General features: G+C 35.2%; 7 protein-coding genes and 1 non-coding gene across 8 annotated transcripts; 5 read left to right on the plus strand and 3 right to left on the minus strand.

Annotated features, from left to right (window-relative positions):
• Positions 1 to 12: 12 nt before the first annotated feature.
• On the minus strand, positions 13 to 1,911 carry MIA40 (Mia40p; the record flags this gene model as incomplete). Its single annotated transcript, XM_003669976.1, has 1 exon — positions 13 to 1,911. The coding sequence occupies one exon, from the start codon at positions 1,909 to 1,911 to the stop codon at positions 13 to 15; it is 1,899 nt and encodes a 632-aa protein (XP_003670024.1).
• Positions 1,912 to 2,545: 634 nt separating this feature from the next.
• Positions 2,546 to 3,148, plus strand: YKT6 (palmitoyltransferase YKT6; the record flags this gene model as incomplete). The annotated part of the gene is made up of 1 exon (XM_003669977.1): positions 2,546 to 3,148. One exon carries the CDS (start codon positions 2,546 to 2,548, stop codon positions 3,146 to 3,148), a length of 603 nt encoding a protein of 200 aa, XP_003670025.1.
• Positions 3,149 to 3,385: 237 nt separating this feature from the next.
• NDAI0Dtrna4N lies at positions 3,386 to 3,459 on the minus strand. The gene has a single exon. It is a non-coding gene; the product is annotated as a tRNA-Asn (tRNA).
• An 891-nt stretch (positions 3,460 to 4,350) lies between these two features.
• NDAI0D04700 (FMN-dependent alpha-hydroxy acid dehydrogenase) lies at positions 4,351 to 6,228 on the plus strand (the record flags this gene model as incomplete). The annotated part of the gene is made up of 1 exon (XM_003669978.1): positions 4,351 to 6,228. One exon carries the CDS (start codon positions 4,351 to 4,353, stop codon positions 6,226 to 6,228), a length of 1,878 nt encoding a protein of 625 aa, XP_003670026.1.
• A 732-nt stretch (positions 6,229 to 6,960) lies between these two features.
• Positions 6,961 to 8,811, plus strand: NDAI0D04710 (FMN-dependent alpha-hydroxy acid dehydrogenase; the record flags this gene model as incomplete). The annotated part of the gene is made up of 1 exon (XM_003669979.1): positions 6,961 to 8,811. The coding sequence occupies one exon, from the start codon at positions 6,961 to 6,963 to the stop codon at positions 8,809 to 8,811; it is 1,851 nt and encodes a 616-aa protein (XP_003670027.1).
• Positions 8,812 to 8,967: 156 nt separating this feature from the next.
• On the minus strand, positions 8,968 to 9,489 carry SPC2 (signal peptidase complex subunit SPC2; the record flags this gene model as incomplete). The annotated part of the gene is made up of 1 exon (XM_003669980.1): positions 8,968 to 9,489. One exon carries the CDS (start codon positions 9,487 to 9,489, stop codon positions 8,968 to 8,970), a length of 522 nt encoding a protein of 173 aa, XP_003670028.1.
• A 447-nt stretch (positions 9,490 to 9,936) lies between these two features.
• Positions 9,937 to 11,922, plus strand: NDAI0D04730 (uncharacterized protein; the record flags this gene model as incomplete). The annotated part of the gene is made up of 1 exon (XM_003669981.1): positions 9,937 to 11,922. One exon carries the CDS (start codon positions 9,937 to 9,939, stop codon positions 11,920 to 11,922), a length of 1,986 nt encoding a protein of 661 aa, XP_003670029.1.
• Positions 11,923 to 12,448: 526 nt separating this feature from the next.
• On the plus strand, positions 12,449 to 14,392 carry IMD4 (IMP dehydrogenase IMD4; the record flags this gene model as incomplete). Its single annotated transcript, XM_003669982.1, has 2 exons — positions 12,449 to 12,905; positions 13,290 to 14,392. The coding sequence occupies 2 exons, from the start codon at positions 12,449 to 12,451 to the stop codon at positions 14,390 to 14,392; spliced, it is 1,560 nt and encodes a 519-aa protein (XP_003670030.1).
• Between the last annotated feature and the right edge of the window lie 381 nt (positions 14,393 to 14,773).

The following is a 14,773-nucleotide window of genomic DNA, read 5'->3' on the forward strand; positions in this document are numbered from 1 at the left end:
TTTTTGTTACTCCTAGGAGGGTGGCAGTTGAGTATTGGTATCGGCCTTCGGCTTTATTACTTCACTCTTAGATTCATTTTTACCAATATCATTAGAATAATACTCAGGATATAGTCTAAAGCAAGTCTGCATGTTTTTGAATTTATCCCAACAATCAGATCCCTTAGGCTCCGTCTTTGAATAAACGAAACATGAAAACGCTATCTTAAATTCATTACCACATGGTCCTTGAGCCATTCCACCCAAACATGGACAATCCCAATTAATTTCACCAGTATCAGGATTATAAGCTCCTTCTTCATGTAATTCTTTTTCCTTCTTCTTCATATTTTCTTCTTCGTCTTGTGATAATGTTTCATCTATATCCTGTTTTGTTAGTGTGTTCGCTTCAATTATTTCATCAATACCAGGTTCATTACTGTTGGAGCTTAGTTCTATCTTTGTATCAGTTTCTTCTTTTTTATTTTCTATATCATTTTCAATATCGTTAGTGACTGAGCCTGCCGATTTGTTAGTTTCTCGTTCCTCCACAAGTCTGTCTTCTACTACCTTACGTGAAGCCTCCTCCTTTCTATCTTCATCTTCAGTAGTGGCAGACGTAGGGACACCAACCTCCGGATTCCTAGCATAATTATTTTCATTAGTTTCATTATTTGAATTTTCTATTCCTGGAACAACCTTTATGATATTCTCCGGTTGCGAAGTATTAATTTTCACATCTTCAACGGTTTTTTTATTATCACCATTGTGATGAAATTTATGATCATTCATACTTATAAGATTTATATCTCCTGGAATTATAATCTCTTCATAATTTAAGGAATCATTAGTAGACAAAGATTCTTCATCTTCCGTATCTTCAAATTCCTCAAATTCACTGGGCGTCGTCCTTTGTACAGTAGTGGTCGTGATTTTTTGTTTTTCCTCCTCACATTCATGATCTTGCGGTACTGAACTACGTGGATTTAATATGGTAATATCACCGGGAATATTAATCTCTTCTAAATAAAATTGTTCTTCTTTTTCTTCATGTACTGGATTCTTTGATTCATCCAAATGATTCGAAATAGATCCAGTAGCAAGATTTGGTACATGTTCCGATTCCGTTGGTGATGGATTAGACTGCTCTTTGACTTGTCTGGTGTTTATTTCGTCCTCTAACCTTTTTAGTTCATCCGCATTTGATATTTGATCTTCAGTAATAATATTATCCTTCGATGGTTCCTCATCACTTCCGATGGATGGTGGGATGACGCTGTCAAACCAAACTACAGAATCGTTTTCTCCATCCCTTTCTGAATTAATTGATTCATCAGATAATATATCACCACTGAGTTCAGTAGAGGCTGATTGTTCTTCATGTCGATTATCATCATCATTCTCATCCGAAAGTAGGATATCCTCAGTATTTCTAATATTCTCCTCAGAGAGAACAGGAATTTCGATTCTTGGACCATCCAGTGTTGATTCTTTAGGATCAATAGGTTGGTTTGTCCCTGTATTATCGGTAACAAAATGGTCTTCAATGTTTTCCGACGTGTTACGTAAATCTTCTAATGAAGGATTTTTAAGTGTTTCGACATTACCGGCTGGAAGATTTTCATGAGCGTCGATTGTTGGTAAGGTATGTTTATTCTTGTTAGGTGAAATCCAATAGATTGCTGACGTCGTTATCAGCAATGTTATCAGTATTGCAGATATTGTTTGCCCGGTAGGTTTTTTCCTGAAGTACGATTGTATAGACAAAGGAATTAGGGAACGTGTCAAAGAAGGAGATGACGACGAAAAATGTCTACACGGCACCCATATTAAGTTCTTATTATTATTTCTTGATCGTATAATACCTACTGAACGTCTGATTGTTATCACTGAAGGGAAGGCGTTCGGCAAACGTCTCCTTATAGGTAACATTGTGAAGAAAAAAGGAAACGAATGGTGAGCGATTAAGTGTAATATCCGATAGGGTGTCAAATCTCTCTCTTCGTAACTCCTGGAAGTAATTATCTGAGATAAAGTGTCTCCAAATGCTAGTAATTAGCTTACCAAAGCACCTTGGAATTGTTTCAATGTATTGATATATGTTTATATATATACGTACATCTATATCTTTTAGCCTTTAAATTTACACAAACTTTTTCAAATTTTCAAATTTCTAACGACGGCGCGCAATGACGGCGCGTGGCAAGGCAGGGTGCCCAGGGTAACAGCAAGGGCCACTGTACCATTTTCAACCTCATTGTTGTTTGGTTGTTGTTGTTGGCTCAACAGTGCGAAGGGCCCCAGAAATCTGAAATGGAAAGGAATGAAAGCATGTGTCAATTACAGCTTCGGCTGAACTCCACTACATTACAATACAAAGAGGGTTGACTGTTAGCATTATATTAGGAATATCATTCAATATAATATCAGGTTAGCGCTGAATTACTAAAGATAGTCGTATAGTCCTAGTTAAATTATTCATCGCAGGTCAAGTGGAGCCGTATCATATTAACCTTAAACAAGAAAGACAAAGCTCTATAGCAAAGATATATAACTAACAAACAACATGAAGATCAATTACATTGGTGTTTTCCGTACTGGAGGTGACAAAGCATTGGAATTAAGTGAAGTGAAGGATTTATCACAATTCGGCTTCTTTGAAAGAAGTAGTGTCGGTCAATTCATGACATTTTTTGCTGAAACAGTTGCTTCAAGAACAAACCCCGGTCAAAGACAAAGTATAGAAGAAGGTGATTACATAGGTCACGTCTACGCTAGATCAGAGGGGATTTGTGGTGTTTTGATCACTGATAAGGAATACCCTGTAAGACCTGCTTATACTCTTTTAAATAAGATATTGGATGAATATCTAGTGGCTCATACCCCGCAAACTTGGCAAAATGTCACAGAGACAAATGAATCTTTGAAAATGAAGGAATTGGATACTTATATCACGAAATATCAAGATCCTTCACAAGCTGATGCCATTATGAAAGTACAACAAGAATTAGATGAAACAAAGATCGTCTTGCATAAGACCATTGAAAATGTCTTACAAAGAGGTGAAAAACTAGATAATTTGGTAGATAAATCAGAGTCATTGACCGCAAGCTCTAAAATGTTTTATAAACAAGCTAAAAAGACTAATTCATGTTGTACTATTATGTAAAAAATAAACTCATATTTTATTGACTCCCCCTTCTTTGACATCCGCTTTTTTTTACTATTTTAATTATCATTCATACCACCATTATAATCATAATCATAGTCATTGTTTTTCTCTCAATGCTTTATTCTCTTCTGTATCTTATTTACGACATTATGTTTTTGCTTCCATTGTTTTTACTCTACCTAAATACGTATGAGCCCTGTTTGTTACGAGGGTAGGGAAAAAATAGAAAAAAATCGACCCCAGTGAGGATTGAACTCACGATCTTGCGATTAACAGTCGCACGCCTTAACCAGCTTGGCCATGGAGTCATATTTTCTTGTGTTTTTGAGATTAAACAGATCAGTGAGTCGGATAGAAAATTTCTTCCTCCTTTAGGGAATTAGGTTTCCGAAATAATTAGTGTATGCAGTTGATGGACACCCTCAAGATCAGTTACTTATTTACTTCAATTAACGTTATAGCCAGAGAGGTTCCTTGGCAGTACAAACTATTGGTATATAACACATCGAACTTTCTGGATAAGATAATCTTAATATGCGTTCCAATACTGGGATGCCAATGAAGGAGAAAAGTATCCTGTGAATTCTTAGACTACTCATAACAACTTAGCTCCAGCCGCCTTTCCATTACAAGCCGTACCTATGGAGAAGATACGATGTTTCATCATGATCATCATTATGCCTCGAATAATACGTAATGGTATCTACGATATGTGTGTGGAATATACCTACAAACACCTGTTAAAAAAGTTACATTCTCATTGGCAGGGAAACCACACTCCACCTTTATACGTACGTACAAATGATAAAATGCGGCGTCACACCGGAAAACTTACAATATACTTACAGAACCGAGACAGTAAAGCCTAATGCAATTCGATTCTTGCTGCATATTAATAGGAAGTACAGACAACGTACATTTTCCCAACGATTTTTCAATATGATATAGAACCGCTGTTTTTATACGTCATCTCCCAAATGATATATTATAATATTGGAGTAACGGCTGATAAAATATCGGATCTTTACCTTAATGTCCAACCTTAATTAAACAATGGATACATAAAAGGATGTTGGTATATATAAATTTTCCATCAAGTTTTCTTTAACTAGCAGCGATAATAATTATTTCCGTAAGAGAGTTCTCATCTCAATACCTATTTATATAGTCAATGGCATACTGAAAAGTTGAAAGATATAATGAGAAGAAGATTAATCACTAGTTTAGTTAAAAAAGGTAACTTCCAATCCAAAAGATCGTTACATTTGACAAATAATAATCTCTATATTTCAAGTTCTATTTTAAAAAAGCATCCTAATACTGGTAATATTCCCGGTATTCAATCAATTGAAAATGCTTACAAAAGATCATATCATACATATCTTTATATGTCATTAACTGGTATTTCATTCTATTCTTTAGCAATCATAATCCTTAATAACAGCATCCATGACAGACACATAGATAATGACTCCAAAATGGAATTGGATCCAGTCAAATCCAAAACTCCGATAACGCCCAATGAGTTAATGAAACACAATACACCTGAAGATTGTTGGGTAGTCATCAATAATCAAGTTTATGATTTAACTACTTTCATCCAAGTTCACCCTGGTGGTCCAAATATAATCAGATCTAATGCCGGTAAAGATGTCACAGCCATATTTAACCCACTCCATCCGCCAAACACAATTGAAACGATGTTACCCAAACAATGTTACGTAGGACCTCTTGAGGGAGGATTACCCAAAGAATTAATTTGTAATCCATACACCCCCGGCGAGTCCATGGAGGACATTAGGAGGAAAATTATTTTGAAAAATCATTTACCACCTTTAGAATCTATAATTAACTTGTACGATTTTGAAAAATTAGCTTCGAAGATTTTATCTAATCAAGCATGGGCATATTATTCAAGTGGTGCTAATGATGAAATATCATATAGAGAGAATCATTCTGCTTATACTAGGATTTTCTTCAAACCGAAAGTACTAGTGGATGTTTCAAAAGTGGATTTATCCACTGAGATGCTAGGTTCCAAAATTGAGGTTCCTTTTTATGCTACAGCTACTGCGTTATGTAAATTAGGGAATCCAGAAGGTGGTGAGATGGATATCGCAAGAGGATGTGGACAAGGTCTCATTAAAGTGCCTCAAATGATTTCCACTTTGGCTTCATGTTCTGTAGAGGAAATTGTCGGGGCTGCTCCTTCGAAGGATCAAATTCAATGGTATCAAGTATATATTAATTCTGATAGGAATGTTACTAGACATATGATTAAGAAAGTGGAAGATCTGGGTGTGAAGGCATTGTTTGTTACAGTGGATGCACCATTTATGGGAGCAAGAGAAAAAGATTTAAAAATCAAATTTTCTAATTCAAGTCAGGGACCTAAAGTAATGACTTCAAAGGCTAAGGATGATATTAATAAAAGTATTGTTAATAAAAAGGAGGAAGCTGCTGGCGATGTTACAGAAGGTGCATCCAGGACTCTATCTAAATTTATTGATCCATCATTGACTTGGAAAGATATTATTGAATTGAAGAAATGGACGAAATTACCAATTGTTATTAAAGGTGTCCAAAGAGTCGAAGACGTTGTTAAAGCAGCTGAAATTGGAGTCGATGGTGTTGTGTTATCAAACCATGGTGGAAGGCAATTAGATTTTTCAAGACCGCCTGTTGAATTATTAGCTGAAAGTGTACCAATATTGAAAGAAAAGAAATTAGATGACAAATTAGAATTATATGTTGACGGTGGTATTCGTCGTGGTACAGATGTTTTGAAAGCCCTATGTCTGGGAGCTAAGGGAGTCGGGCTAGGTAGACCATTCTTATATGCTAATTCATGTTACGGTAAAGACGGTGTTCAAAAAGCTATAGATATATTGAAAGATGAAATTGAAATGTCTATGAGATTATTAGGAGTTACAAGTATTAAAGAATTAAATGAAGATTTGTTAGAAATCTCTAATTTGAAATCAAGATCTGTTAATGTTTCCAAAGATGTATTATTTGAAGACTTATATCAAAACCCAACCTATGCAGACTTTTCTAGTGTGGAACCTGCAGAATAAGGGTATAAGACGTTTTATAAAATTAAGACTTTACTATTATATGTAAATATATGTTTGTACATTCACATATAAGAAAGGAATCTTCTTATTATAAAAACAATGTGAAGTCATCTTGATACTTGAAAACGGCGCTAGCACGTGTAAAGACCATCCGCAATAAGGGGCCCCAGATTAATAGGTGAAGGTCCGATAGCCGATATAAGCGTTATCTGTGATTGGCTCTTGGCGGTAAAATAATATGCCACCAACCACCAACAGAGATAATTCAGTTGGAATTTCGAATGAGTAAACTTCTGTTATAATCCAGGGAGTTCCTCCTATGGAGCGAATCTCGAGAGGGCAACGAAACCCCTAATGTCAGAACAACAAACCAGAGGGGAAGATCTTTCCCTCGGGAGCAAAGATCACGTAAACCCCTCGAGTTTCCGGAGTCAACAACAAAATATACGGGTATATCTTTGCTCGAGGGATTTTTTTCAGTAACCTGCTTATTTCACATCACTTTTTTGTGACGTTTCCAAATAGCTTATATAATTATATACCGGCGTTTAGAAAGCTATAAGTGAATATAGTTCAACTGTTGATATGATTTCATATCTCCCTAGCAATATACATATATATATATAGGCAATGCACTTTGAATAAATAGGGTAGAACATGACTTAATATTGAGCTATACGATGGACCTGAAGATAGCAAGATTTGCAAACTCCCTCACTTATAATATATAAAATGAACAGGTCTGGAACTCTTCTCTTGACCAAAAAGCTACCAGGTGTGGGGAAACTAGTATCTAGAGGTACAGCTGTTGACATTAACGCGGGTACGAAATATTATAGCAAAGCATCTACAAAAATTTTCCGATCAAAATATAATGGAAGTTATTCTAATTCTAAGAAGGTAAATTGGTCATTAGCGCTTGCAACAATTGCTGCTGCTACTGTCTCTCTGACACTATCTCCATGGAACGCTTCACAAATTTCAAATGACGCAAATATTAACGATGAAAAACCACTGATCTCTCCCGACGAAGTTGCCAAACATCATACCCCAGCGGATTGCTGGGTAGTTATTCATGATAAAGTTTATGACTTAACTTCATTTATTCCAATCCATCCTGGTGGACCAGATATCATCAAGTCAAACGCAGGTAAGGACGTTACTAACATTTTTGGTCCCATTCATGCCCCAGGCGTCATTGAAAAATATCTACCACCAAGATGTTACTTGGGACCATTGGAAAGTCCAATGCCATCTCATCTAGTCTGTGATCCATATACTCCTGGTGAATCGAAAGCTGATATAATTAGGAAATTGGAATTGAGGAAGAATTTACCACCATTGAATTCATTAGTTAACTTGTACGATTTTGAAAAATTAGCCTCAAAGATTTTGTCAAATCAAGCTTGGGCTTATTATTCAAGTGGTGCTGAAGATGAAATCTCATACAGAGAAAATCATTCTGCTTATCGTAGAATCTTTTTCAAACCAAGAATCTTAGTAGATGTATCAAAAGTGGATACTAACACTGAGATGTTAGGCTCTAAGACCGATGTACCATTTTATGTTTCTGCTACAGCGTTATGTAAATTGGGTAACCCAAGAGAAGGTGAAAAAGATATTGCAAGAGGTTGTGGTCAAGGTTCTACTAAGGTTCCTCAGATGATTTCCACTTTGGCTTCATGTTCTGTTGATGAGATTGTAGAGGCTGCTCCCTCGAAGGATCAAATTGAATGGTATCAAGTTTATGTTAATTCAGATAGGAAAATCACCAAGGATATGATTAAACATGTAGAAAAATTAGGTATAAAGGCTTTGTTTGTTACTGTGGACGCCCCATCTTTAGGTCGTAGAGAAAAGGATTTGAAAATCAAATTTCTTGGCTCTGATCAAGGTGCTAAAGTTATGAAGGAAAATCCAGAGATTGTCAACCAAGACAAAAATGATAATGATTCGGAACCAGCGAACGGTGCATCGAGAGCATTATCTAAATTTATTGATCCATCATTGACTTGGAATGATATAATGGAAATGAGGAAATGGACAAAATTACCAATTGTTATCAAAGGTGTACAAAGAGTGGAAGATGTTGTGAAAGCTGCAGAGGTCGGCGTAAATGGTGTTGTACTTTCAAATCATGGTGGTAGACAATTAGATTACTCGAGACCCCCCATTGAATTATTAGCAGAAGCTATGCCAATCCTAAAGGAAAAACAATTAGATGACAAATTAGAACTATACGTCGATGGTGGCATTCGCCGTGGTACAGATGTTTTGAAAGCGTTATGTTTAGGTGCCAAAGGTGTCGGGTTAGGTAGACCATTCCTATATGCTAATTCATGTTATGGTAAGGATGGTGTCCAGCGGGCCATTGAAATGTTAACAGAAGAACTTGAAATGTCTATGAGATTATTGGGTGTCACAAGTATCAAAGATTTGAGCTCCGACTTGCTGGACCTTACAAATTTGAAGGGAAGATCGGTAAACGTATCAAAAGATTATTTGTTTGACAATGTATATAGAACCAACACTTTAGCTTCATTCCAAAACGGTTACGACGACGATGATGATGATGATGATTAATTTAATTAACGTTATGTATTCACGTAAAAAAAATAGCAAAAGCACGAAGACAATAAAAATGTATATTTACTCATTTAAATCCTGTACACTAATTTTATTCGTCGCATACAAAAAGTTATGTAAATATTCGAGCTAACGATGTCTATTCGTTGGTCTTTAATTATCTTTCTTTATTTCTATAGTATCCAATTGTTCTTGGAACCAGTCATGGAGCAGTTTTGTTTGTAAATATCCGGCTTCATTGAACACTTTTGTTGTTTCAAGAACTCTCTTAAACTCTTCATCCTTTGTATCATTTTTCACAAAGGTAACATAGTATTTAGGTTCAGCTTCTTCATAGCTTGTACTAATGGCAATTTTAGAACCATTTTGAGAATGCTGTCCAGTATAAGTAACTGACTTCTCTATATACTTTTTAAAATACCATAATAAAGCTGATAAGAAGAAATAACAGGCTACCAATATCTCTTGATATGCGATAACATTCTTGTGACCCAACTTCTTATCCAATAGGAAACTTGTTCCAGCAACCGCAGCAATTGAATAACCTATAATTAACTTGATATCGATCAGTTTGAATGATTCTTTATAATTTAAAGTTTCTAAAACGGATGGAAGCGCTTCATCTAGTACTTTGGCTACTTCTGGTGTAGAATATACATTCACTGGCTTACTCATCTTTTCTTCTTAAGTGTTTAAACTTATAAGGTTAAGATTCCCTCGAATTCGGTAATTGGAATCCTGAATTGATAAGAGAGGTCACTCAGTTACGAATGTTATACTTCTTAGTCCAGCTAATTAATTGATAAATTATATTTGAATGTTTGATGATAACATAGTGTCACCACAGAAGGGTTACCCGCGGTATGTTGAAGATTTGGCGTAACCACGTAATTACGTATATAATAATAGATGAGTATAAACAATACTTCAATAGGGAAGAGTGAGTAAGTACCTAGATTCGATGGCTATTCATCATTTCACAAAGGCATTCCGGGAAGGATAGCATTGGATCTAGGAGTTGATATAGTACGATTATTGAATTTAACATAATATTTAATATTTTTTCTTCGAAGAAGGAAAGTATTAATGCACCAGACTAGAAAGAAGTGATAAAACATATTCATGGCTATGGATTCCAAGATAGTTCAAAATTCAAAATATAGATATGTATACGGTAAGAATGCGAAAAAGGATCTTCAATATGAAAATATTAAGGTGACGACGAATCCATGGGATTCAAATCTAATTAAATGTAATGAAAAATTCATAGCAGTAAATTGGTTTTCTTCAGGCAGCGTTGGTTCATTTGCCATTTTACGAATAGACCAAGTGGGTAAACTGCCTGATCAAATTTCCCTATTTAAAGGTCATAAATCTCAAATTCTAGATACAGACTTTGATCCATTCAATACCTATAGAATTGCATCTGCATCTGATGATTGTAGCATTGGAATATGGGATATTCCAAAGAATTATTCACCTTCTACATATTTAGATGATGAGGAAAATATACCTAAAGATATTAGTCCGTCCTTTTTCTTATATGGGCATGCGAGGAAGGTGGGTCATATATTATATCATCCGACAATTCCAAATATATTAGCATCTTCTTCCTTAGATTACTCAGTAAAAATATGGAACATAGGGACAAAGAAGGACGAAATTACATTAAGACATTCAGACATGGTCACTTCAATGTCCTTCTCATATGATGGGGCATATCTGGCCACAATAAGCCGTGATAAGATGTTGCGAATATGGGATATACGTGAAAATAAAATCATTAGTGAAACGAGAGCACATAGAGGTCCTAAGATACAAAGAGTCCTGTGGCTTGGTGATTCAAATTATGTAGTTACCACTGGATTTTCTAAGACATGTGAACGGCAAATTGGACTCTGGAATGCATTCCAATTAAGAAATAATGGAAAGAGCAAATTTTATGGAATTGACCAATCCTCTGGTTTACTAATGCCATTTTTTGATAATCTTACCAAAATCTTATACGTTGTCGGGAGGGGTGATGCAAATATTAGATATTATGAATTCCAAAATAATGAATTATTACAATTATCACAGTACCAATCTTTAGAACCACAACGGGGATTTTCCATTTTACCGAGATCTTTGTGTAATGGGAAAGGTAATGAGCTCATGAAATGTTTGAGATTGGTAGATGGTAATCGTATTGTTCCAGTCTCATTTTTCGTGCCACGAAGAGTAGAAGGATTTCAAAAGGAAAAAACTTCAACTAGCTCCAAACCTCAAATAACAATGTCTGCTAGCGAATGGTTCGGTCAAAAATCAGACAAAGTTATAATGTCGAATAAGACAAATGTGCTTAGCTTAAATAACTCTTCCAAATCATTAATGAATCCGCGAGGGATCACAGAACATGGAAACGAAAAAAGCTTGTCTGTAACTGATGCCTTTTCACCTCCTACCTCCATCAATGAAGATTCTAATATTTCCATACCATCTTTGAGAATTTCAAAATTACGAAGGAGGGAAGAACCACCATTAGCAAGATCATATCTTAGATCTATATCTAGTGAAGAAGAAAAGAGAACGAGGAGAAGGATAACCTCTCAGAAAAATAGGCTAATAAGTGGGCTTAGTGACTCCCCCATCAAAAAAGGGGAAGAAATTTTACGTCCTGAAGAGGAGAGTTCTTCTGTGAACCTTACAGAAGCTGAAGACCGAAAAGTAGCAAAGATTACGCCACAGGTAGCTGCCACAAGCACTGAAGAACCTTCAATAAAACAGCTTTCCAATACGCTCAAATGGAATGATAACCAAATTGGTGTTTCCCTAAGTATCAATACGCCTAACACTAAAATTGCTTCAATAGACATAAAAAAGCAGAGCAATTCTCTAGGATCAACTCTTGCAATTCACATATCAATGAACGCATTAACATTCAATATGCAATCTGAAAACTTATTTAGAGACTCAGTCTTGGATAATATCGCTTCCTTAGGAAACCACGTCACTACTCTTGAAGATAATTTAAAATATCTTCAAGACATGGATACTTCACATTTGGCTCGTCTGAGGAGTTTAGAACAAAAGATTCAAATACTCGAAGAAAAGACAGCTCGCGATTGATATCGATTCCCCCTTAATTATTTATGCGCACTTAGTATTTTCATTATAGACTCTATAGACACTACTCAATAAATGTAACATTATTAACTGTACTTTTCCAAAAACAAAATCTATATTACTCTTTGGTTTAAATTCGTGTGACGTTTCAAATTAACTGACACAGTTCCTTTTGAAATATTTGCGGCGCCGAACGAAGAGAAAAAAAGTGAAAAAATTTTTAAATGAAAAAATCTTTCAGTAAGGGCATCGCTCGATGTATCGACAAGAGTCAAACAGGTGAGAAAAGAAAAACTATAAATACGTTGACAAGATCCCATTCCAAATCTGAGTCGAAAACGATCTTTCCCATTAGTTCAAATTTTTTCTTTTGTCTTGTATTCCTAATATCTTGGGCTTGTACATTTTCTTCTCAATATGGTGGCTATTTATTTCTGTCCCTTTCATCATCTTGTTCTTTTTAAAGAATTAACAAAATATAAGTGATAACTCATTTTCCAGATACCCCTTCAACTATAAACATATAATAATGGCTGCTGTCAGAGATTACAAAACTGCTCTTGAACACTTAAAGACCTATCCAAAGAAAGATGGGTTATCCGTTCAAGAATTAATGGATTCAAACACGAGAGGTGGTTTGACTTACAATGATTTCTTGATCTTACCAGGTTACGTTGGTTTCGGTTCTACTGATGTAGTCTTACGAACTAGATTAACCAAGAAAATCGCTTTAAACACGCCATTTGTTTCATCTCCTATGGATACTGTTACTGAAGCTGATATGGCTATTCATATGGCATTATTAGGTGGTATTGGTATCATTCATCACAATTGTTCTCATGATGAACAAGCCGCTATGGTTAGAAAAGTTAAGAAGTACGAAAATGGGTTCATTAACTCTCCTATTGTCGTTTCTCCCCAAACTACTATTGCTGAAGCTAGACAAATGAAGCAAGATTACGGCTTTTCTGGTTTTCCAGTTACTGGTATGTTCTAACATTTTTATTTTACTTTTATTATTGTTCCTTCGATTGTTGATTTTGTTATACTGATCTTTTATTTTATATTTGGTCCAATTTTCGAAAAATATAAAGAGAAAACGTGTTCAATGAAAAGTCCAATTTTTAATGATGATTAATCTTTTTTATTTAATAACTTTCGTTCTACTGACTGTGATCAAACGATCTTGTAGATAACTTTTACTCTGAAAATACTTTCCAATAGACAGTTTTCCTTTTTATTTTTTGCATTAAGGGATCAGAATATAAGCAAAAGAGGAAATACAAAAAAAATCAATATATTTTTTTTCAAGGATATTTTTACTAACTTTTAGAATTTTAATATTTGTTAAAATCTAACTATCAATTTAGAAAATGGTCAATTCCCAGGTAAATTATTAGGTATAGTTACTTCTCGTGATATTCAATTCGTTGAAGATGCTACTTTACCAGTTTCTGAAATTATGACCAAGGATCCAGTTACCAGTTTGCATGGTATTACTTTGTCTGAAGGTAATGAAATCCTAAGAAAGATTAAGAAGGGTAAATTATTAATTGTCGATGAAGAAAACAACTTAGTCTCAATGCTTTCAAGAGCTGATTTAATGAAAAATCAAAACTACCCATTAGCTTCCAAATCTGCTACTACCAAACAATTATTATGTGGTGCTTCCATTGGTACTTTGCCAACAGACAGAATTAGATTGACTAAATTAGTCGAAGCTGGTTTAGATGTCGTTGTCATTGACTCTTCTCAAGGTAACTCTCTTTTCCAAATTGAAATGTTGAAATGGATCAAACAAACATACCCAGACTTAGAAGTCATTGCAGGTAACGTTGCCACTAGAGAACAAGCTGCTAATTTGATTGCTGCCGGTTGTGATGGTTTAAGAATCGGTATGGGCTCTGGTTCTATTTGTATTACTCAAGAAGTTATGGCTTGTGGTAGACCACAAGGTACTGCTGTTTACAACGTTTGTCAATTTGCTAACCAATTCGGTGTTCCATGTATGGCCGATGGTGGTGTTGCTAACATTGGTCACATTGTTAAAGCTATTGCCCTAGGTGCCTCCACCGTGATGATGGGTGGTATGCTTGCTGGTACTACTGAATCTCCAGGTGAATACTTCTTTAGAGACGGTAAGAGATTAAAATCTTACCGTGGTATGGGTTCCGTTGATGCAATGAATAAAGGTGCTGCGTCTGCATCCCGTTATTTCTCTGAAGATGACAAGGTCTTTGTTGCTCAAGGTGTTGCTGGTTCTGTCGTTGACAAGGGTTCTATCAAGAAGTTCATCCCATACTTATACAATGGTCTACAACATTCTTGTCAAGATATTGGTGTTACTTCTGTTAATGCCTTACGTGAAGAAGTTCAAAGCGGTAACGTCAGGTTTGAATTTAGAACAGCTTCTGCCCAATTGGAAGGTGGTATTAATAACTTACATTCTTATGAAAAACGTTTACATAACTGAGAGAGTTTGTGAAAATTCAATTTTATTTAGGTGAACACACGTAAAAAAATAGATTATTTAAACGATATTCCATTTAATCATATATATAATGTCATTTTGTATACTACATTAATAAACAGGTTTTTTCAATTTTGATTCTTCTTATTTTCATTTACTAAATGACGGACTAAGGTTCTGTCGCTAGACGAAAGGTTATGTCTCCACGACACAAGATACACTGGCTGAGCCACTATTTAAACGTCAATAATGAACCAAGATATTGGATACAATAAAGTAATGTGTGGTGGCTACCAGTTATCCAAGCTTTTGTTAAGCAAGTAAAAATACAAGTAATAGAAATTAGAAAGAAAGCCAAAGAAAGACATAAAGACTACTCCACAA

The sequence above is a fragment of the Naumovozyma dairenensis genome, chromosome 4, assembly GCF_000227115.2.
Source record: "Naumovozyma dairenensis CBS 421 chromosome 4, complete genome".
NCBI classification, from domain to species: domain Eukaryota; kingdom Fungi; phylum Ascomycota; class Saccharomycetes; order Saccharomycetales; family Saccharomycetaceae; genus Naumovozyma; species Naumovozyma dairenensis.